At 47.8% G+C, this 22,884-nt stretch overlaps 1 protein-coding gene across 1 annotated transcript in view; it reads right to left on the bottom strand.

Moving 5' to 3' along the window:
- Positions 1 to 3,944: 3,944 nt before the first annotated feature.
- Positions 3,945 to 22,884, bottom strand: part of LOC115081154 (extracellular calcium-sensing receptor-like) — a 111,471-nt gene continuing 92,531 nt past the window's right edge. Inside the window, exon 4 of the mRNA XM_029585660.1 lies at positions 3,945 to 4,181. Coding sequence (XP_029441520.1) covers positions 3,945 to 4,181 — 237 coding nt within the window. The remainder of the gene's footprint in view (positions 4,182 to 22,884) is intronic.

Genomic DNA, 22,884 nt, shown 5'->3' with positions numbered 1-22,884 from the left:
CTTTTCTTTGTCACGGTGAGGCCTGAACTAAAAATTTCAAAAGGGACAAGTTTCTCTTCAGGCAGTTAGACATGCTTTTCCTAACTCCAATATCATTTAACTCCTAACTCCAATATCATTTCCTAACTTTTCCTAACATTTCCTAACTTTTCCTAACTCCAATATCATTTAACTCCTAACAATCATCACATCACCATCAACATCACTATTAGCTACCTCTTACAATGTAATTATATGTAATTAGCTGGTTTTCCTTTTTCCTTTTTCCTTCTCATTCCAAGTTCAATTTTCCTTGTTACATGTAACTGCTATTTCCGCACTATTGTTCAAGTTTAAGTTTATTTTGCACTCCTGTTTCATGTGAACCAGCATGATGGGACTATTGTCTTGAATGTTGGTATATAAAAAACTTAAATAAATAAATAAATAAATAAAATGCTGTCTGCATCACACCGGTCTGCATGTATGTGTAATGGTTGAGGCGAACGGTCACGTCTTTTTATAGGGGCTCTGAGCTTTATCACGGTTCACAGTGGGCCAGACGGGGAGAAGTTATCTGTCCTCAATCTACACGTCTTGTGTCAAGGCATTTAAATCCATTAGGAGGTAACCATATGGTTTTCTAGAGGCATCCTTGAAGGCCTTGAATAAGAATCATGAATTACTGGGCTACATCTGATATTTGTAGTTTATCTCTAGGATGCTTTAAAATCACCAATATTTTTGTACTTGTGTATTGTCTATGTTTATATTGTTATTTATGAATTTATGAATGCTTTTTGTCAGACCACTTAGAAATGTAGATTTGAAGTATACAAGCTTTTTAATTAAATATGGCTCAGCCGGCCATCATAGCCTCCGGCTCCTCCCTAACCAGCACTACTCTTTCTACCCGTTTCGCCTGGCCCGCATATCTAGCCACCATGCGTTCCTTCAATACTCCCATTATCCACAGCCACGTGAGGAGACTCCCTAAGCCCTATACTCACTCGCTCAATCGCCAACAGAGGATCATCCCCATCTCGACTTCACCCTTCACACAATTACTCGGACTGGCTCTTTTCTCACTGACATTATTCAACGCGCAATCCATCTCCAAAAAATTGCACATCCTCAACGACCTCCTCACCGAAAAAAAACCAGACATCTGTGCTATCACAGAAACCTGGTTAAAAACCTCAGACACAGTACTACTAAATCAGCTCCCCACCCAGGCTTACGACCTCCTCTCTGTTCCCAGGATCAAAAAAAGAGGAGGACGACTGCTCCTTGCAGCCAAAAAAGGTCTAGGCCTGACACTACTGGCCACTAATGCTTCAGCCAACCTGGAATTTTCCCTCTTCAAATCAAAACACCTCCTAATCGGATTAATTTACGCCCCCCCTGGACTACTAGAGGCAGACCCTTCACCCATCATCGAACTCGTCGCCAAACACCTTAATACCGGAAAACCAGCCATCCTTATGGGAGACTTCAACCTGCACGTGGACGTTCAACCTCGCTCCACTAACTGCGAAACCCTTCTCTCCTCACTCAGCCACATGGGTTTCAGACAAATCGTCAACGATCCCACCCACAAAGCAGGTCACACGTTAGACCTCATTTTCATAAATGAAAGAATATCACCCCATACCAACCCAACATGCGTACCAGTCCCGTGGACAGACCACCGAATCATCTCCACGGCGCTAGAAATCATGGAACACCCTCCTCAAGCAACACATGTAACATCAATCTCCATCAGAAAACCTTGCACAGGAGAACTCCTCAGCTCACATCTATCCAAAGAACTAGTTCACCTGGACCTCTCGGACGTCAATACTGCAACGACTTCGTGGATCAACACCAAATCACTATTAGCCTCACTCTCTGACACCATCCTCCTTAATCTGGAAAAGGTCAACCTTTCCTCCTCGCACTACTAGATCTCTCCTCAGCGTTCGACACCGTGAACCATTCGTGCCTCCTTCAGCGTCTAGCAGACATTGGCATCACAGGATCGGCGCTCAACTGGTTCAAATCTTTCCTCGAAAACAGGTCCTACAAGGTTAGGATCAACAACAAAGAGTCACACCCTATCAATTCTAAACTGGGGGTACCCCAAGGATCATCCCTTTCACCTACACTAATTAATATTTATCTCCTTCCACTCTGCCACCTACTAACCAACCTCAAGCTAACACACTTCCTATACGCGGATGACATCCAGATCCTCATCCTGAAAGCTGAATCTCTCCACAAAACCTGGTCTTATTGGAGCAGCTGCCTTACAGCAATCAACAACCTGCTCACCAGCCTCAACCTCGTTCTAAACACCAACAAAACTGAAATCCTCATAATAGCTCCAGACAACTGCACCCCGCTCAACCCTCCTATCTCTTCCCAACTCTCCTTCACATCGATCGACCACACTCCGCAAGTAAGAGACCTTGGTGTGCTATTAGACAACCACCTCAACCTCAGCAAGTTCGTAAACACCACCACCAAAGAATGCTTCTTCAAATTGCAGGTACTAAAAAAATTGAAACCACTTCTACACTTCCGAGATTTCCGCCTGGTACTACAATCTATCATCCTCCTGAAACTGGATTATTGCAACTCACTCCTTCTGGGCCTGCCCGCTAGCACCATCAAACCACTTCAGATGGTCCAGAATGCAACTGCCAGAATCCTCACGAACACCAAAAAAAAGGGAACACATCTCCCCTATCATCCAGAACCTTCACTGGCTGCCAATTAAATTCAGGATACACTTTAAAGCCCTCATGATGATTCACAAGGCTCTACACATCTCCCCCCTCAACCTATCTTTTCAACTGCAGCAGCACATTTCTAAGAGACCGATCAGAAGTGCATACCAGAACATGCTTCACACCCAGCTGGTCAAAACTTCCTTGAGGAAACGAGCTCTGTCCACTGCAGGTCCCCCTCTTTGGAACTCGCTCCCACCAGAAATCCGCCAAGAACCGTGCCTTTTGACATTCAAAAAGAAGCTAAAGACTTGGCTATTCATCCAAGCCTTCCCTGAGAGCTAAGATCACAAGAAGCAATAGACGGTATCTATACCACTGTACATATGTTTGAGTTCGTACTTTGTTGCAGTTTATCATGTTCGTTGAATGTCTCCCTGTAAGTTCTTTGTCAACCTGTTTTAATGTATTCCGCCCTTGAGGCGACAGTTCAGTTCTATGTAAACCGGTGCGATATGTATTTTATACAGGAACATCGGTATATAAAAAAAATTAAAAATAAAATAAATAAATAAATAAAATAAATGCATTTTTTCATTGATCAAAATGATTCCCTGTAGCCCAAGCTGCTTTAAACATCTTGAGCACCCAAGTCATCTCTGAGGTTGCCCATCACTATAGAAGGAAGAGTGGTCTGGTTCTGAGAATGAAGGCTCAGAGGTACTAAGAAACAAATGAACTGGATACCCAATAAATTGCTTCTAAATTAATAAGTCCTTTCTTTAAAAAAGCACAGAACAGTTGAGTTTGAGGAGAAAATAAATGCATTAAATTTATTTAGAATTTCCTTCAATTAAAGAAAATATAATTAAAGAAGGAAAATAAATTAATGTAAATTAGTTCAGACTGGTACAATGTTTCTCCCATAGAAAGCTTCCAAGATACAGACTGGTGAACCCTGGATTCTGGGGTGGTGACTCTACTACTGAGCTAAAGGTCCCAGACTCTTCTAATTCATGAAAAATAAATCAGAGTCAGATTCAAAATAATCTGAAGCTGAATTTGATTGATTGAAAAGATCCAAGTCAATTATTAATGTTTCTGAAATTGGATTTCATTCAGATCAAAGAAATTTCCTCCCATCTCTATTTATTTATTAGCTTTTATATATCGACATTCGTGGGTACATCATGCCGGTTTACAATATAACTACTGAGCACCTTGTTAATCAGTTTTCTATGAAGACAGGGGGGATCATCTAACCTGTGCATAGTCTTCACTCCATGTGATGGCACTGGTGTTGATTTTGATGTCCCAGCTGCCGGCAGCTCCGGATTCATAGTGGCCAATTTTTACTTTGGTAAAAGAGCCACTTGAAGGCAGGTACCAGTTATTAATGTCATAAGCAGCCGGTGGGTTGCCCTTTTGGTCAAAGAAAATCTCCCGGCCCATGGTGTTCTGGAAATGCACCTTCCATACATAATGCAGGAGCTGTGTGGAGAAAAGGAGACATACTTGCATTGATTTTATACAGTGACAGCCTGATTTCATGGGTTTACAGCTGTGCCTCAGCCTTGCCAGTCATATCCAGATTTTGTAATGCATTTCTATCTCATAAATATTAAATAAGGGTTATTAACCAAGTATAAAATATCCTGATAGTCACTGAATTCTACACTCCTAGAATGTGGCTTAAAATACCACCTCTGCAACACTGGCTATATTTATCCCACTTCATTCTGAGCTAAGCACACTATTGATCCAGGCTGCTGGGCTTCTTGAAAGGCTAAATAATTAGTTGAAATTAAAATACATTATATATATATATATATATATATATATATATATATATATATATATATGTGTGTGTGTGTGTGTGTGTGTGTGTGTGTGTGTGTGTGTGTGTGTGTGTGTGTGTGTGTGTGTGTGATGGAGATGAGGCAGTTAGAAAAAATTAATGTGCTCACACTAAATAAAGTGAATATAACCAAGAATAAGCAAACACTTGTTGCAGCCGGGTTCTGTGGTAGAATAGTGGACCCTTGGGCCAACCTACTACGAGAGGCGGGGTAGGTTGGGAGGCGGAGCCAAGACTCAGAGAGCTAGGAAGTCCAATAGAAATAGAGTCTGGTACAAGGTCTTCACCCGGGTACACAGGACCCCCCAGGAGGAGCCCGTAGGGTTCTGGCACCTTGGGACTTGAGTACCAGCGAGAGAGTCCAGCAACAGAGAACTAAGCAGACCAGAGAGGATAGAGTCCCGTGCAAGATCTTCACCCAGGTACCCAGAACCCCCCAGGAGGGGCCCGTAGGGTTCTGGCACCTTGGGACTTGAGTAGCAGCGGGAGAGAGTCTATAGAGCAGGCGTAGGTGGATGCAAGTAGAACCTGGAGCGGGGTCCGCAGGAACCAGGAGAAGGCAGAACTGGAAGCTGACGCAGGAACAGAGACGAGCCGGATTCGAGGCAGGCAGCTGGCAGAGAGTAGTCAGGACGAACCGAAGTCAAGGCAGGCAGCAGGCAGAGCATAGTCAGGACGAACCGAAGTCAAGGCAGGCAGCAGGCAGAGCGTAGTCAGGACGAACCGAAGTCAAGGCAGGCAGGAACACAGCAAATAGACACGCAACTCAGAGCTACAGGACTGTAGTGAACCTCGTTGCAAGGCGATGAGGAAAGGTCTGGGCGCCGGTTATATCTGGGTGGAGAGTGACGTCATCAGCGCGGGCGGAGCCAGACTTCCGGGTTCTGGACGCACAAAGTGGCCGTACTCGCGCGCGAGGCCACTGCGAGAGAGACAAGGAAATGGCGGATGCCACATGGGCCTATGCGCGTCCCTGGGACCTGGAGACCGCGGAGTGTGGCGTTTCCTGACATGAAGGTAGGCGCCGGTCACTGGGAAGAGAGGGGAAGCGGTGCAGACCGCAACAGTACCCCCCCTTTACGGCCCCTCTTGAGAGGTCCGGGCTTCTCGGGATGGTCCCGATGGAACTGGCGCTGAAGATCCTTGTCGAGAATGTTGCGGCTGGGCTCCCACGTATTATCCTCGTCGCTACAACCCTCCCAGGCTAGGAGGTATTCCCACCTGCGGTTATGGAAGCGGATGTCCACAACCTCCCACACTTGATATGTCGGATCATCATCTATGGGTGCAGCCACGGGATCCGGAGGTGTGTGGTGGAATCGGGAAAGAACCACGGGTTTGAGTAGGGACACATGAAAAACCTCATGGATCCGAAATGTGGATGGCAGTCTTAGTCGGTAGGATACTAGGCCCACTCTCTCGGCCACTCGAAATGGGCCGCAGAACCGGGGTGCAAATTTCCGGGAAGGAAGGCGGAGATGAATATTCCTGGTATTGAGCCACACCCGATCTCCGGGCTGGTAGGCTGGTGCTGGCCGTCGGCCACTTGCTTGGCGGAGGCAGCTGCCTGGCGTAATTTGCGCTGGGTTCCATGCCATAGAACTTGAAGTTGCCGGGCTGTGGCTTGGGCAGCTGGCGAGGCGCTAGAAGTATCGAGAGGGAGTGGCAGTCTTAGGGGCTTCCCGTATACCACTTGGAAAGGAGACATACCAGTAGCCGTGTGGACCTGATTATTGTAGGCGAATTCAGCCCAGGGCAGTAGTTCGGACCAATTGTCCTGTTTCTCATTTATGAAAGAGCGGAGATAGGATTTCAGGGTAAGATTCATCCGCTCTGTTTGTCCATTGCTCTGCGGATGGAAGGCCGTGGAGAAATTGAGTTTTACCTTAAAACATTTACAGAGAGCTCTCCAGTAACGTGCCACGAACTGGGGTCCTCGGTCCGCGACGACATCCTGGGGAAGGCCGTGCAGGCGAAAAATGTGCTGAGCAAAAAGGAGAGCTAGTTCGGGAGCTGATGGGAGCTTCGGAAGGGGAACCAAATGCACCATTTTTGAAAAGCGGTCTACCGTCACCCAGATTACAGTATGGCCGCTAGATGGTGGCAAGTCCACCACAAAATCCGTGGCTAAATGTGTCCAGGGTTCCGTGGGTATAGGTAATGGTTGGAGGAGACCACAAGGAGAACCCGGGCTGGGTTTCTGGCGAGCACAGGTAGGGCAGGATTGCACGTAAGTGGCGACATCCCGCCGGAGATTGGGCCACCAATAATACCGGTTGAGAAGTTCTAATGTTCTCTCACGTCCGGCGTGCCCTCCGATGAGGGAGTCGTGAGCCCATTGTAGTGCCGTGAGGCGATCCTTGCAAGGGACTATGGTTCTATCCTGGGCGAGGACCGTCAGGGCTGAAAGGCGGACCTTACTTGGATCCAAGATAAATTGAGGCGGCTCAGGATCCCCCTCGTTACATGAGGTCCGGGAGAGGGCGTCCGCCCGGACGTTCTTGGCCGCTGGTCGATATTGCAGGACGAAATTGAATCGGCTAAAAAACAAGGCCCAGCGAGCCTGGCGGGGGTTCAAACGTTGGGCCTGCGACAAAAACTCAAGGTTTTTATGGTCAGTAAAAACCGTGGTGGTATGCAAAGCCCCCTCAAGCCACTGCCTCCATTCCTCCAGGGCGAGCTTAATAGCCAGCAACTCCTTGTCCCCAATAGAGTAGTTGTTCTCAGCTGGGGAAAACCTCCTCGAGAAGTAGGAGCAGGGTAGGAGTTTCCCAGAGTCCGAGTGTTGACTCAATACAGCTCCCACGGCGACACTGGAGGCATCGACCTCCACTATGAAAGGTCTGGAGGGGTCCGGGTGCCGGAGGCAGACATCCGAAAGGAAGGCCTTCTTGAGATCGGCAAACGCAGCGACAGCGGCCTCCGGCCAGTTCTTGGCGTCAGCGCCCTTGCGGGTCAGAGCTGTGAGTGGTGCCACCCGGTGGGAGTAGCCTGGAATGAAGTGCCTGTAGAAATTCGCGAAGCCCAAAAATCGCTGGAGGGCCTTGAGCCCCTTGGGCTGGGGCCACTGAGTGATGGCTGCTACTTTCTCTGGATCCATACGGAACCCGGTAGAGGAGATAATATAACCTAAGAAAGGCAGGGATTCTACCTCGAAGGTACACTTTTCCATCTTGGCGTACAGATGATTCTCTCGGAGGACCTGGAGGACTTGTTTCACGTGCTGGCGATGAGACTCCAAATCCCTTGAGAAAATGAGAACATCATCCAGGTATACTATCACAAAGGATTTCAGGAAGTCTCGCAGAACCTCATTCATTAGATGTTGGAAGACTGCTGGGGTGTTACAAAGTCCGAAGGGCATTACAAGGTACTCGTAATGCCCGTCCCGAGTGTTGAACGCCGTCTTCCACTCATCCCCAGGACGGATGCGCACCAGGTTGTAGGCCCCCCTGAGGTCCAATTTAGTAAACACCTGAGCACCCTGGAGGCGGTCCAGCAGTTCCGGGATCAACGGGAGAGGGTAACGATCCCGCTTAGTAATCAAATTCAAGCCCCGATAATCAATGCATGGCCGGAGAGTCCCGTCCTTCTTGGCCACGAAAAAGAAGCCGGCACCTGCCGGTGAGCGAGAGGGCCGGATGAACCCTTTGGCCAAATTCTCTGACACATACTCCGACATGGCCTTGGTTTCGGGTAAGGACAAAGGATATACTCGGCCGCGAGGCGGAGTAGTCCCGGGCAGCAAATCAATAGAACAATCAAACGGCCGATGCTGTGGGAGGATCTCCGCCATCTCTTTAGAGAAGACATCCTCAAAGGACTGGTATGGTTCTGGCAACAGCTGGGAGGAGCAGACGGTTCAGGGGTCTAGGCGGATGCGGAAGTTGCAAGCAGCGGTCAAAGCAGGCTGGACCCCACCGAACCAGATGAATATCGTCCCATTGGATAAGAGGTGAATGCACACGGAGCCACGGCAGGCCCAGAACCAAGGGATGCACTGCCCGCTCCAGGACGAGCAAGGAGATCTGTTCCGAATGGAGTAATCCTGTTTGTAAAGTAATGGGAACGGTAGAGCTGGTAATGACTCCGGGGAGCAGAGTACCTCGGATGGAGGAGATCCGCAGCGGAGGGATCTTTTGTACTGTGGGGAGGGCGAGCTGGGCCACCAGGTCAGCCACTATAAAGTTCCCTTCCGCACCTGAGTCGAACGCACGGACCTGGCATTCTCCTCCAGGATACCTCAGGGTTACCGGTAATGTGCAAAGAGGAGCTGTTCCAGAAGTGCCTAGGTGTAGCTCCTCAGTATAGCCTAGGCAGTGGCGTTTCCCGGACGCTCCGGGCAAGCCAAGAGAAAGTGCCCCTTGTCTCCACAATAGAGGCAGAGGCCCAAGGTACGGCATCTTCTCTTTTCCTCAGGAGTTAATGGCGATCTGCCGACTTGCATGGGTTCCCCACTGGGCATCGGCGTGGGAGGCGCCCCGGCACCCCTGGACCTCGAGATGGTAGGTGATGAAGGAGGTGGTCTGCGGAGCGCGCAAGTCTCCTTAGCTCGCTGCTGGAGACAACGGTCCACCCTACCAGCTATGTCGATGAGGTCATTGAGGTCCCCTGGGAGGTCTCGACCTGCCAGCTCATCCTTGATACGGCCAGATAGTCCTTCAAGGAAGATGCCCTTCAGGCAATCGTCCTGCCAACCGACCTCTATGGCTAGCGTATGAAACTCAATAACGTAGTCTGCCACGGGGCGTACTCCTTGCCGGAGGGTGAGGAGCTCTGAGGCTGCTGTACTTAGGCGAGCAGGGTCGTCGAAGGCAAGCCGGAAATTAGTGAGGAACTCCTCCAGGTTCTGCAGCATTGAGTCCCGACATTCCCACAAGGGTGAAGCCCAGTTAAGAGCCTTACCATCCAGTAGGGAAAATATGAACGCCACTTTCTCTGCGTCTGAAGGAAACTGGGCCGGAAGGAGGGTAAACCATACCTGACACTGGTTTAAAAACCCTCGACAGGACTTGCTGTCCCCGGCATACCGGGGGGGTGTAGGTAACTGCGTATCTGAGGCTTTAGAGGCAGGAGACACCTGACGTGATTCACGAGCCGAGACCTCCAGCTGGGCGGCCAATTGTTCCACAGTAGCTGCTAGGGTGTCTATACAGTGTTGCTGCTCCTGAAGGCGCTGAGCCATTCCTGGAATAGCCCATAAGCTCGGGGCCTCCACCGAGTCCATGGCCTTGCAAACTGTTGCAGCCGGGTTCTGCGGTAGAATAGTGGACCCTTGGGCCAACCTACTACGAGAGGCGGGGTAGGTTGGGAGGCAGAGCCAAGACTCAGAGAGCTAGGAAGTCCAATAGAAATAGAGTTTGGTACAAGGTCTTCACCAGGGTACACAGGACCCCCCAGGAGGAGCCCGTAGGGTTCTGGCACCTTGGGACTTGAGTACCAGCGAGAGAGTCCAGCAACAGAGAACTAAGCAGACCAGAAAGGATAGAGTCCCGTGCAAGATCTTCACCGGGGTACCCAGAACCCCCCAGGAGGGGCCCGTAGGGTTCTGGCACCTTGGGACTTGAATAGCAGCGGGAGAGAGTCTATAGAGCAGGTGTAGGTGGATGCAAGTAGAACCTGGAGCGGGGTCCGCAGGAACCAGGAGAAGGCAGGACTGGAAGCTGACGCAGGAACAGAGACGAGCTGGAGTCGAGGCAGGCAGCTGGCAGAGAGTAGTCAGGATGAACCGAAGTCAAGGCAGGCAACAGGCAAAGCGTAGTCAGGACGAACCGAAGTCAAGGCAGGCGGCAGGCAGCAGGCAGAGCGTAGTCAGGACGAACCAAAGTCAAGGCAGGCAGGAACACAGCAAGTAGACACGCAACTCAGAGCTACAGGACTGTAGTGAACCTCGTTGCAAGGCGATGAGGAAAGGTCCGGGCGCCGGTTATATCTGGGTGGAGAGTGACGTCATCAGCGCGGGCGGAGCCAGACTTCCGGGTTCTGGACGCACAAAGTGGCCGTACTCGCGCGCGAGGCCACTGCGAGAGAGACAAGGAAATGGCGGATGCCACATGGGCCTATGCGCGTCCCTGGGACCTGGAGACCGTGGAGTGCGGCGTTTCCTGACATGGAGGTAGGCGCCGGTCACTGGGAAGAGAGGGGAAGCGGTGCAGATCACAAGAACACTAATGTTTTGGCAAAACAAGAGAATATTTGTCAAAGGGAGTCATTAACATAACAGCCATTTTGTACACAAAGAAATGGAACAAAGGGAGAGCAGCACTCTGAACATTATAAGATGATGAGAAGTTGTTCCTAGGATTCTTTTGTGGACCATCTGTTTGGATCATTTAGATTGCAAATTTCATGATTTGTAGGAGATTTTTAAAGCATAGGGATACAGACTGTATCACCATATACTACATGTGTTATAACTACTTGTTTTGGTTTTGTATGAAGTTTAAAAATCTTTTCAAAAATGATAAAAATGTACTTTTTGTATAAAATGTAATAAAGTAAATTTTGTTATTGTCATATATTTCTATGCATATTAGTGTTCGCTTTTTGTTGCTTATATACACTATGAGGTAGATTTGAAAAGGTTGCGTGCGGGCGTACATATGCGCGCGCTACCTGGTGCATGCACATGTACACCCGATTTTATAACTTGCACGCGCAGGCACTCACAAGTTATAAAATCCAGGGTTGGAGCGTGCAAGGGGGTGCACAATTGTGCACCTTGTACATGCCGAGCCACGCTGCCTTCCCCCCATTCCCTTCCCCCTAACCTTCCCTTCCCACCCCTTTCCCTAAACTTTCCTCTCCCTAGCCCTACGCTATCACCCCCCAAAAATTTTATTTTAACTTTTGCGCCTGCCTCTGCCCCGCCCCCGGACCACCCCTTTTGTAAATTCCGGCACTTACATGCATCCCGGGGCTTTACGCACGTCACTGGGTCTTTTTAAAATAGGCCTGGCACGCATAAGCCTTTTAAAATCCAGCCCTATATTAACATTATCTGAGATTTTATTTATACATACACACTTTTTTCCCATAATAGTATCCTTTGCATTGCAGATAAGCTTTTCAATTTTTTCAGTTTCTGCTGGTCAAAATGGTCCAATCCTTGTTTTACTCTCATTCTATGTGTGGGCCTCTAGTATCTGTGTTTTTCTCATAGAAATAATAATAGGTCTTCTCATATAATGTGGTAAATCCTGGACTTGAGTAGCAGATATCGGGCCATCCAGGAAGTCTAAAAACAGTGACTACAGCCATCCAAGGGGATGGCTGTAGTGGTCTGTACTCATAAGGCGTACAGGAAAAGCAATAACCTTAAAGAGAGTACCTGGAAAGCTATGACTACAAATGCTCATAGTTTGGGAAATAAAATCCCAGATCTGCAGGCCCTAATGACGGAGGCAGAACTGGACATCGTTGCTATCACAGAGACATGGTTCACAGAATGTCATGATTGGGATACGGCAATACCAGGCAATAACTTGTTAAGGAAGGACAGAGTGGATAGAAAAGGGGGAGGTGTAGCTCTTTATGTCAGAAATAATATCCAAGCATCTGAGCTGCAAGGAAGTTGGGGCAAGGAAGAAGCACTATGGGTCGACCTAAAAAAAGATGATGGAGCATCCATTTATACTGGAGTGGTTTACAGGCCTCCAAACCAAAAGGAAGAGCTGGACAGAGATCTGGTTGAAGACATCCATAAGATAGGTAAGAAGGGGGAAGTGGTGATCGTTGGTGGCTTTAATATGCCAGATGTAGACTGGAAAATCCCATCTGCAGAATCTAAAAACAGTAGAGCAATAGTGGATGCCATGCAAGTATCTTTGTTCAAACAAATGGTATTGGAACCCACCAGAGAAGGAGCTATACTCGACTTAGTACTCAATAATGGAGATAACGTCTCTGATGTCAAGGTGGGCGCCCACCTCAGCACCAGTGATCATCAAACGGTATGGTTTAATATCACTAAAAGAATATGGAAAAGAAGCACAAAGACCAGAGTTTTACAGTTCAAAAACACAGACTTTGAGGAAATGGGGAAGTACCTAGAGGAAGAACTAAATGGATGGGAAAATGAGAGAGATGTGGATCAGCAGTGGACCAATCTAAAATGAGCAATCACCAAGGCAACTGCTCTATATGTTAGAAATGTAAAGAAAAGCAAAAGAAAAATGAAACCTATCTGGTTCTCAAAGGAGGTGGCTGACAAAATTAAAGCTAAAAGAACAGCATACAAGAAATATAAAAGATCCCAAAGGGAGGAGCACAAAGAAGAATATTTGATTCAACTGAGGGAGACGAAGAAATTAATCAAGTTGGCAAAAAGTCAAGTGGAAGAGAGGATTGCCAAGGAGATAAAACATGGTGACAAAACATTTTTCAGATACATCAGCGAAAAGAGAAAAGTCCAAAGTGGTATAGTGAAATTGAAAGGTGGAAATGATCAATGTGTGGAGAGAGACGAAGAAATGGCAGAAATATTAAACGAATACTTCAGCTCTGTGTTCACTAAAGAAGACCCTGGAGAAGGACCATCTCTACACAACAAGAAAATGGAGGGAAGTGGAACAGATGAAAATCCATTTACAGTAGATAATGTATGGGAAGAGCTAAAGAATCTGAAAGTGGACAAAGCCATGGGGCCTGATGGGATTCATCCAAGGATACTGAGGGAGCTCAGAGATGTGCTGGCGGGACCTCTGTGCGACCTGTTCAATAGATCCCTAGAAACGGGAGTGGTGCCGAGTGATTGGAGAAGAGCGGTGGTGGTCCCGCTTCACAAGAGTGGGAACAGAGAGGAGGCTGGTAACTACAGACCGGTTAGCCTCACTTCGGTGGTGGGAAAAGTAATGGAGTCACTGTTGAAAGAGAGAATAGTGAACTATCTACAGTCCAGAGAATTGATGGACCAGAGGCAGCATGGATTCACCAGAGGAAGATCCTGTCAGACAAATCTGATTGACTTTTTTGACTGGGTAACCAAGGAATTGGATCAAGGAAGAGCGCTCGATGTCATCTACTTGGATTTCAGCAAAGCTTTTGATACGGTTCCGCACAGGAGACTGGTGAATAAAACGAGAAGCTTAGGAGTGAGTGCTGAGGTGGTGACCTGGATTGAAAACTGGTTGACGGACAGAAAACAATGTGTGATGGTAAATGGAACTTTCTCTGAAGAGAGAGAGGTTTTAAGTGGTGTACCGCAAGGATCGGTGTTGGGACCGGTCCTGTTCAATATCTTTGTGAGCGACATTGCAGACGGGATAGAAGGTAAGGTTTGTCTTTTTGCGGATGACACTAAGATCTGCAACAGAGTGGACACGCCGGAAGGAGTGGAGAGAATGAGACGGGATTTAAGGAAACTGGAAGAGTGGTCGAAGATATGGCAGCTGAGATTCAATGCCAAGAAGTGTAAAGTCATGCATATGGGGAGTGGAAATCCGAATGAACTGTATTCGATGGGGGGGGAAAGGCTGATGTGCACGGAGCAGGAGAGAGACCTTGGGGTGATAGTGTCTAATGAAATGAAGTCTGCGAAACAATGCGACAACGCGATAGCAAAAGCCAGAAGAATGCTGGGATGCATAGAGAGAGGAATATCGAGTAAGAAAAGGGAAGTGATTATCCCCTTGTACAGATCCTTGGTGAGGCCACACCTGGAGTACTGTGTTCAGTTCTGGAGACCGTATCTACAAAGAGACAAGGACAAGATGGAAGCGGTACAGAGAAGGGCGACCAGGAAGGTGGAGGGTCTTCATAGGATGACATACGAGGAGAGATTGAAGAATCTAAATATGTACTCCCTGGAGGAAAGGAGGAGCAGGGGTGATATGATTCAGACTTTCAGATACTTGAAAAACTTTAATGATCCAAAGACAACGACAAACCTTTTCCGTCAGAAAAAAATCAGCAGAACCAGAGGTCACGAGCTGAGGCTCCAGGGAGGAAGACTAAGAACCAATGTCAGGAAGTATTTCTTCACGGAAAGGGTGGTGGATGCCTGGAATGCCCTTCCGGAGGAAGTGGTGAAGTCTAAAACTGTGAACGACTTCAAAGGGGCGTGGGATAAACACTGTGGATCCATCAAGTCTAGAGGGCGTGAATAAAGTGGAGGCATTCAAACACTGCACGGAGCGGCAGTAGCCACAGCGGCATTCAAACACTGCACGGAGCGGCAGTAGCCACAGAGGCATTCACGGAGCGGGATGCCAGTGGCCAGTAGTTGGTGTTCCACCTTCACGGAGCGGAAGGATGGAGGGCTGCTATTTCCAAAAAAAATAAATAAAACAAAACAAAAAAATAAAAACAGGGGGTGGCCTGCTTGTTACAGCGGTTGCTACCCCCAATTGAGCTGGATGCCACTTGGATGCAGATACAGAGCTGCTCTCTAAATTGGGTGGAGGGGAATTAGGGCTGGAGGGTACTGGAAGCCAATAGTAACAGGTGGGAGAGAGAAAAAGGGAAAAAAAAATGGATAAAGTGCGTAGCTTGCTGGGCAGACTTGATGGGCCGTTTGGTCTTCTTCTGCCGTCATTTCTATGTTTCTATGTTTCAAGGTAAAGCAGTCCTTGACATGGGCAGCTGATATAATTACAAGGGATCTCTGACCTAGTCCTAGAAGGACTAGGGGGCATTCCATGAAGTTAGCAAGTAGCACATTTAAGACTAATCGGAGACAATTATTTTACACAACGCATAATTAAGCTCTGGAATTTATTGCCAGAGGATGTGGTTAGTGCAGTTAGTGTAGCTGGGTTCAAAGAAGGTTTGGATTAGTTCTTGGAGAAGTCCATTAACTGCTATTAATCAACTTGACTCGGGGAATGGCCTCTGCTATTACTGGCATCAGTAACATGGGATCTTCTTAGTGTTTGGGTAATTGCCAGGTTCTTCTGGCCTCGTTTTGGCCTCTGTTGGAAACAGGATGCTGGGCTTGATGGATCCTTGGTCTGACCCAGCATGACAATTTCTTATGTTCTTACCTTCTTGGCCAAATCTGTGGTTCACAAGACAAAGTAGGGTCATCTTTGGGAAAGGGGCAAGGGAATGCTTGGATGTTAAGCTCATATAAGTCATATAAGATGGATCCTATGATTCTAACTGAGGAACTTCTACAATACTGAGGTTAAAGCCAAGAGGAGAACAGACAGGAGTAAATTTGTAATGATGTTTCTTATTGATTGCTCACTGTAATTGATGTTCTTTCCTTGAAACACACCATAGATCACTAAAATTTCAGTAGAAATCTGTAAACAACTCTGTAGAGTAGGATTCTCCTATGGCTTCTTTGCAGATACCTTTTGTTAGGTGCCCCAGCCATGGACCTGTGCAACCGGTTCCCCTTACCTTGAGAGGCAGAAGGCCTGCTCCTGCCCCGTCTATGGCTGGCTCCCGTCCCTGACGCTGGCTCCTGCTCACAAGGTCTGCTCCAGCCCTCACCACGTCTCCCTATGCCGATGATGCCGCTGCTCTCCATAGGCTCTCTAGGCATGCGCGCGCATGCCACTCTTTTTAATTTGAAGAGCCAGCGGAGGGAAAGTTCCCTGCGGTTTGGGATGATGATGTCAGACAAGGAAGGTATAAATACCCTGCCTTGCCATCCCTTCCTCACCTCAGCAACAGATCCTGCTCTGCCTAGAGTGAGAGTTGCTCCTTGATCCTGCTCCTGGTTTTCTGATCCTTCTCCTATTCCTGCTCCTGGTTCTGTGATCCTGCTCCTGGTTCCGTGATCCTGCTCCTGTTCCTGGCTCCGTGATCCTGCTTCCGCTCCTGTTCCCTCAATTTGTTCTTCTGGTTCTTGACTGGGTACACCCTTGGATTCTGCTTTGTCTGCCGCCTGTCCTGACCACCTGCCTGCTCATCGTCTCTCCTCGCTAGCCACCTGCCCCTACCTCTGGCCTGTCCCTGGATACTCTTGTCTACTGCAGGCCCCGACCTCTGGTATGTCTGACTTTGTTCTGCCTTCTAGGGATTTTCTTCATCTGGAGACCCACAACTAAGTCCTGCTGGCCTCGGTACCTAAGGGCTCAACCTGCGTGGAATAAGGGTTTGTATAGGTGAAGGTCCAGTTGGGTCTCCATTTCACCTGCATTCACCTCCCGATGTCGAGGACCTATAGGTATCTTCCTCCTAAAGGTAGCACCAACCTTGTCTCTGATCAGGGGTCCACCTTCCTAACAGTTTGCTGAGGCTATGGACCTGGCAGACCTGTCCGGCATACAGGCCATTCCTGGTCTGACCCAGAGGTTACAGCAGCAGCAACAATGTCTGGACATACTAGCGGCAACGGTTGAGTGCCTGGTAACCCATCTGGATGCATCTTCCTCCACCAACGTCACTACTCCGGTGGTACTGGCTCCTCCAGCCTCAACCGTGGCTCTTCATCTACCAGTGCCGCCTCGTTATGCCAGTGACCCCCCGCAGTGCCGTGGATTCCTAAACCACTGCTTCATGCAGTTCTCCCTGCAACCATCCCAATTCTCCAGTGACACCATCAAAACTACAGTCATCCTTTCACTCTTGGATGGTAAGGCCCTGACCTGAGCCTCCTCTATTTGGGAACGGGGAGATCCCTTACTACAGGATCTACCATGCTTTAAGCAAATGATTAAACATGTCTTTGATGAACCCCGGACGGCAAACTACTGCCGCTTTGGACCTGCTGATGGAGTCATATTTAGTTACTTTTGCCGAGGATGTATATAGAGGTTAGGCTGTATGGTTTCAGAGTTTTCACCCAGACACAGACTAGTTTGAAGGCCACAGGCCAACCTCTGAGTGAACTCCTGTTTCCTTTCTTACACTGTGAAATGTTTATGAACAGGCAAGAGCCTGTTTATTTAGTTATACACTAAGTCTATGATGAGAAAGCAAGCAATAAACTTATACTAAAGCCTGAGAGAGAGAATCAAGGCCGCACAGCTATGTGCACATTGCTCCTAGTTGTACAACTCCTTGTTTTATTGTAACTGCATCTATAGTATGTTTAGTACATATTATCTCGTTCTCTGTTACGGTTATCACCCCATTGTTTATTGTAAACCGGCTTGATGTGACATTTTCACGAATGCCGGTATAGAAAAAATCTAAATAAAATAAATAAATGTCTAAAAAAACTGATAATAACTCAGAGGGAGGGAACGGGGCTGTTCTCACAAGTGTTTGTAGTGTATAAGGGGAGACAGCGAGAAAGAGAGGGAGAAGAGAGAGCCCTGGACGTGATGGTATGGCTGATCCTTTGGAGATGTTAGATTTTTATATCTATGTAGCAATTGTTATTATCTACCATTACTTCTTCTATATGATCTGATTTTATTTGTTCTAACCTTCTACTGCTCAAATAAACTTATGTCCTTACCTGGAACTGTGACATACTGAATCCAAGTTTGTTTGTGGCTCTCCGTGTAGGGGATAAGCTCCTGGGTTTAAGCACCCAGGTATAATCCCAGTAATTTTGAGTGGCCATTTGGGTAGGGAATAAGCCCCTGGGTTCAAGCCCCCAGGTGTAATCCCAGTAATTGTATGTGGCCATTTGTGTAGAGCAGGGGTCAGGAACCTATGGCTCGGGAGCCAGATATGGCTCTTTTGATGGCTGCATCTGGCTCGCAGACAAATCTTTAATAAAAAAGTAAAAATCTAACAAAATCCCCCACCCTCCTGACGCCCCCCAAGACCTGCCAAAAGTCCCTGGTGGTCCAGCGGGGGTCCAGGAGCGGTCCGGGAGCGAGTCAAAATGGCGCCGATGGCTCTTTGCCCTCACTATGTCACTGGGGTCGACCAATGGCGGCGGTAGCCCCTGTGACATAGTAAGGGCAAAGGGCCGTCGGCTGCCAGTAATCAAAATGGCATCAATGGCCCTTTGCCCTTACTATGTCACAGGGGCTACCGCCGCCATTGGTCGACCCCAGTGACATAGTGAGGGCAAAGGGCCGTTGGCGCCATTTTGACTACTGGCAGCCGACAGCCCAAGTCCCGGAGATCGCTCCCGGACCCCCATGGGCTTTTTTGCAGGTCTTGGGGGGGGGGGGGGGTCAGGAGGGTGGGGGTTGTAGTAAATTAATTTTGGAGGTCTTGGGGGCGTCAGGAGAGTAAGGGGTTGTCATAAATTAATTTGGTAGGTTTTGGGGGAGTCAGGAGGGTGGGGGGTTGTAGTTAGTATGGCTCTCACGGAATTACATTTTAAAATATGTGGCGTTCATGGCTCTCTCAGCCAAAAAGGTTCCCGACCCCTGGTGTAGAGGATAAGACCCTGGGTTCAAGTCCCCAGGTATAATACCAGTAATTATGTGTTTATATGAGATTAGCCTCCCGGGTCAGAGCCTCTCCATAGGATACCAGTGTGCACAGTCTGAACCTGTAAAGCCTGCTCCACCTCCACCAGGGATCCAGGACTTTGACAGAGTATGTTGTCAAATTCCACACCCTGGATTCTGAGCTAGGTTGTTGGGAGGACAGCCTCAGAAGTATTTTCCTAGAAGGATTGTCTTCAAGGATCAAGGATGAGCTGGCAGCTCGGGAACTTCCGGAGGACTTGGAGGTTCTTATTGACCTCTCTGGTGGGATAGACCGACATCTCCAGCAGCACCTCTGAGAGGTCAGGACACCCTGCAGGCCCATGCTCCTGGCACCGTCCTTCTCATGCCCTATGATGCCTCCTTCTCTGGTGGAGCCCAGTCAAACTCGCACTGAAGAGCCCCTGCAGCTAGGCTGGAGCCGTCTCTCGCCGGAAGAGAAGCAACAGAGATGTACACTGGAGCTCTGTCTCTACTGAGCTGGTAAGGGCCATATGCTGGCGCAATGCCCAGAAAGGCCGGGAAACACCCGAGCCTAGGTGTCAGTGGGGAGATGGACCATGGGCTATGCCAATCCTGCTCCCCAATGCACGGTACCCATGACCTACATTCTTCCCCACGGCACCTCATCCACCTGGCGCTGATCGACTCTGGCGGCGGAGGAAGTTTCATCTTGACAGACCTTGTCAAGCACATAGCCTTATCCACCTTGCCTAGGGATCCTCCACTAATAATCTCCTCTATCCATGGGGAACCACTGCCCAGTCTGATCACCCTGGTCACCACCCCAGTGCAGTTGCGCACCGGTATTCTCCATGAAGAGGATCTCTCCTTTTTCGTCCTCAAGAAAGTGATCCATCTGGTGGTGTTGGGCCTGCCATGGTTACAATCGCACTCTCCTTTCATCGATTTGGAGACCCTGCCGTTAGCTTTGTGGGGACAATGCTACCACACCACTTGCCTTTGTAAGGTACAACGTCCCAAAGTTCTACTAGCAATGACCCCCCCTGACTCTGCCTCCTCAGTATGCCAAATTTACAGACGTATTTTCTAAGGAAAAGGCTGAGACCCTTCCTGAACACCGTCTGTTCAATTGCACTATAGATCTGCTTCTGGGTACCATGTCTCCCCAAGAATGGGTGTACCCTTTTTTGCTCACTGAGACCAAGGCCATGACACAGTACATTCAGAAGAACTTGGAAAGAGGATTTATTCAGCCTTCTACCTCTCCAGCTGGGGCTGGCTTTTTCTTCATGGCTAAGAAAGACAGGTCACTCCAGCCCTGCATCAATTACTGGGGCTTGAATGCCATCACCAAGAGGGACCTGTATCCCTTGCCTCTCATCCCTGAATTGCTGGACCAGCTACAAGGAGCGAAGGTGTTCACAAAACTGGACCTCCGGGGGGCGTATAACCTGGTCCGCATTAGGCCGGGTGATGAATGGAAGACCGCATTTAATACTAGAGACGGCCACTATGAGTACTTAGTGATGCCCTTCGGCCTCTGCAACACCCCTGCGGTCTTACAGCACTTAATGAATGAGGTCTTCCATGATCTTCTGCACACTAGCATCATAATATATCTCAACGATGTCCTCGTCTATTCCTGAGATCTCTAGTCCCATCAGTGGGAGGTCAGGCGAGTTCTCCAGCGTCTGCGAACTCACAACCTGTATGCTAAACTCAAGAAGTGCCTATTTGAGCAAGAGTATCTCCCCTTCTGGGGTATATTATCTCCAGCACCAGATTCCACATGGGGTGGCCACAACCCTCTGGGCTTCTGGCCTTGCAACATTTGTTAGGATTCGCCAACTTTTACAGGCACTTAAATTCCACAGTACTCAAAGATCGTTGACCCACTCACCGCCCTCACCAGGAAAGGCGCTAATCCTAAACAGTGACCAGCTGAAGCAGTAATGGCGTTCAATGAATTGAAACAAGCTTTTCTGCAAGACACCTGCTTGCGAACCCGGACCCCTCTCGTCCCTTCATTGTGGAAGTGGATGCCTCCTCTACAGCTGTAGGAGCAGTGTTAAGCCAGTGTTCAGATAAGGGGGGCCTTACTACCATGCTCCTTCTTCTCGTGCAAGTTTTCCTTGGCTGACAGAAACATAAGAGACAAAGAACTGCTTGTCATCAAGATGGCATTCAAGGAGTGGCGGCAATGGCTGGAAGGTGCGTTCCATGTAAACCGGTGCAATATGTATTGTATACAGGATCATCGGTATATAAAAATAAAAAATAAATAAATAAATATTATCATAGTGTACACAGATCACAAAAACCTGGTCACTATTCTTTATCCATTTTGATTTCATCCTCCGCTACAAACCAGCATCCAAGAACACCTGGCTGATGCACTCAAGAGCTTTCGAGATGGAGGATGGGCCCGAGGCTCCGAGTTACATCATCAATCCGGCATGAGTATTGGTAGCCTCAGTTCAACCTATCCCTCCTGGAAAAACCGTGGTTCATCTACGGCTCAGACTGAGAGTCCTGAAATGGTCTTACAATTTGCTCACTGCGGGGCACCCAGGAACATCTTGTACCTTGAGCTTGTTGCAGTGCTACTACTGGTGGCCGAATGTGGAGAGGGACGTCAAGGCCTATGTGGACTCTTGCCCTATCTGTGCCTGGCAGAAATCCTTGGCAGGGTGACCCTGGGGCCTATTACAGCCACTGCCAGCCCCCAGGGAACCCTGGACCCACCTGTCTACAGACATCGTGGTGGACCTTCCTCCCTCAAATGGCCACCATGCCATCTGGGTCATCTTCGACAGGTTCTTGAAGATGGCCCACTTCACTGCACTCCTTAGTCTTCCTTCGGCTCCTGAACTGGCTAAACTGTATACCATTGCCATTAAAAAAAGACAAAACATGGGATATGTTAAAAGGACAGAAAGATACAGTTCAAGAGCAGAATTGTGGACAGATTCCTTGTGGATTGTGTACCATATGTCCTCATGTCTTGAAAGTTGAACAGTTTAGTCATCCGAATTTGGATCGGACGTATAAATTACCTGAATTATTTACATGTAACACCAGCGGGGTAGTATACGCTATTGTTTGTCCATGTAATTTAATATATGTTGGACAGACTACACGATCCATTTGATTATGTATGACTGAACACAAGAGTCATGTGAAGTCTATGAAGGAACATGCGCCATTGGACTGAATTACAGCATACTGTTGCAGATATAAAATTTTTTGTCATTAAAAAATTACGGTTGAAGAATGGTGGCAATTTATCGGCTGCATTAAGAAAGGTTGAAAAACGCTTTATTTTCGAATGGTATATGGTAGCACCTCGGGGCCTTAATGGTCCAATAGAATGGCGTGCTTTTCTGTGAAAATTGGAGAATAAGTTGATTGTCATTATTAGTATATGATTTTTTAGTGATTTCACTGGGATCGATATACTTATATGAACGTCAGTGTAAGGGGAGATAAGAAGAATATTATCTGGCTTTTGTCATGAATAAGTGGTGGTTTAGGTGATTATGCAGAAATGAGACTCAGGTGTAATAAATTTAGATGGAGTCTTGATTAGTGCCTCTTTATAAAGAGTTAGCTCTGGCTACGTATTGACGTGTAAGGAATGACGAGAGTGGACGTCAGTTCCGGGATAATAAGAGTATGGAGCAACATGGCTGTCGTAGAAGAATGGTGATGCTGGTAAGAAGTTTAATTTTGTTATTTTTTTTACTTTTGAGCATTATATGTTGTTTTATTATAGATGCTGAATTTAATGTTCGTTTGAGGAATTGAAAGAAAATGTTGAAAAATCGATTGGAATTTGTAGGACATATATAAACTTTATGGAATCATATTGATATATACGTGGTTTTCACATATGTGGTAAGTAGATAGATTATTTGGGGAGAGTGGATATTTTTGAATTATTAAAGTTTAATTAGAGTTTTATATTTTCAGAATGAGAACGAAAGAAGCTCGTTTTATGAGTATTCGGGTTAGTCCCCGAGGAAGCCCTTATTGAAAGGGTGGAATGGAGATATCTTTGTTGGACTAGAAAAAGAGAATA

Source organism: Rhinatrema bivittatum, chromosome 19, assembly GCF_901001135.1.
Source record: "Rhinatrema bivittatum chromosome 19, aRhiBiv1.1, whole genome shotgun sequence".
Taxonomy (NCBI): domain Eukaryota; kingdom Metazoa; phylum Chordata; class Amphibia; order Gymnophiona; family Rhinatrematidae; genus Rhinatrema; species Rhinatrema bivittatum.
Note: the sequence above shows the minus strand (reverse complement) of the source record. Positions and strands in the feature narration are given on the sequence as shown.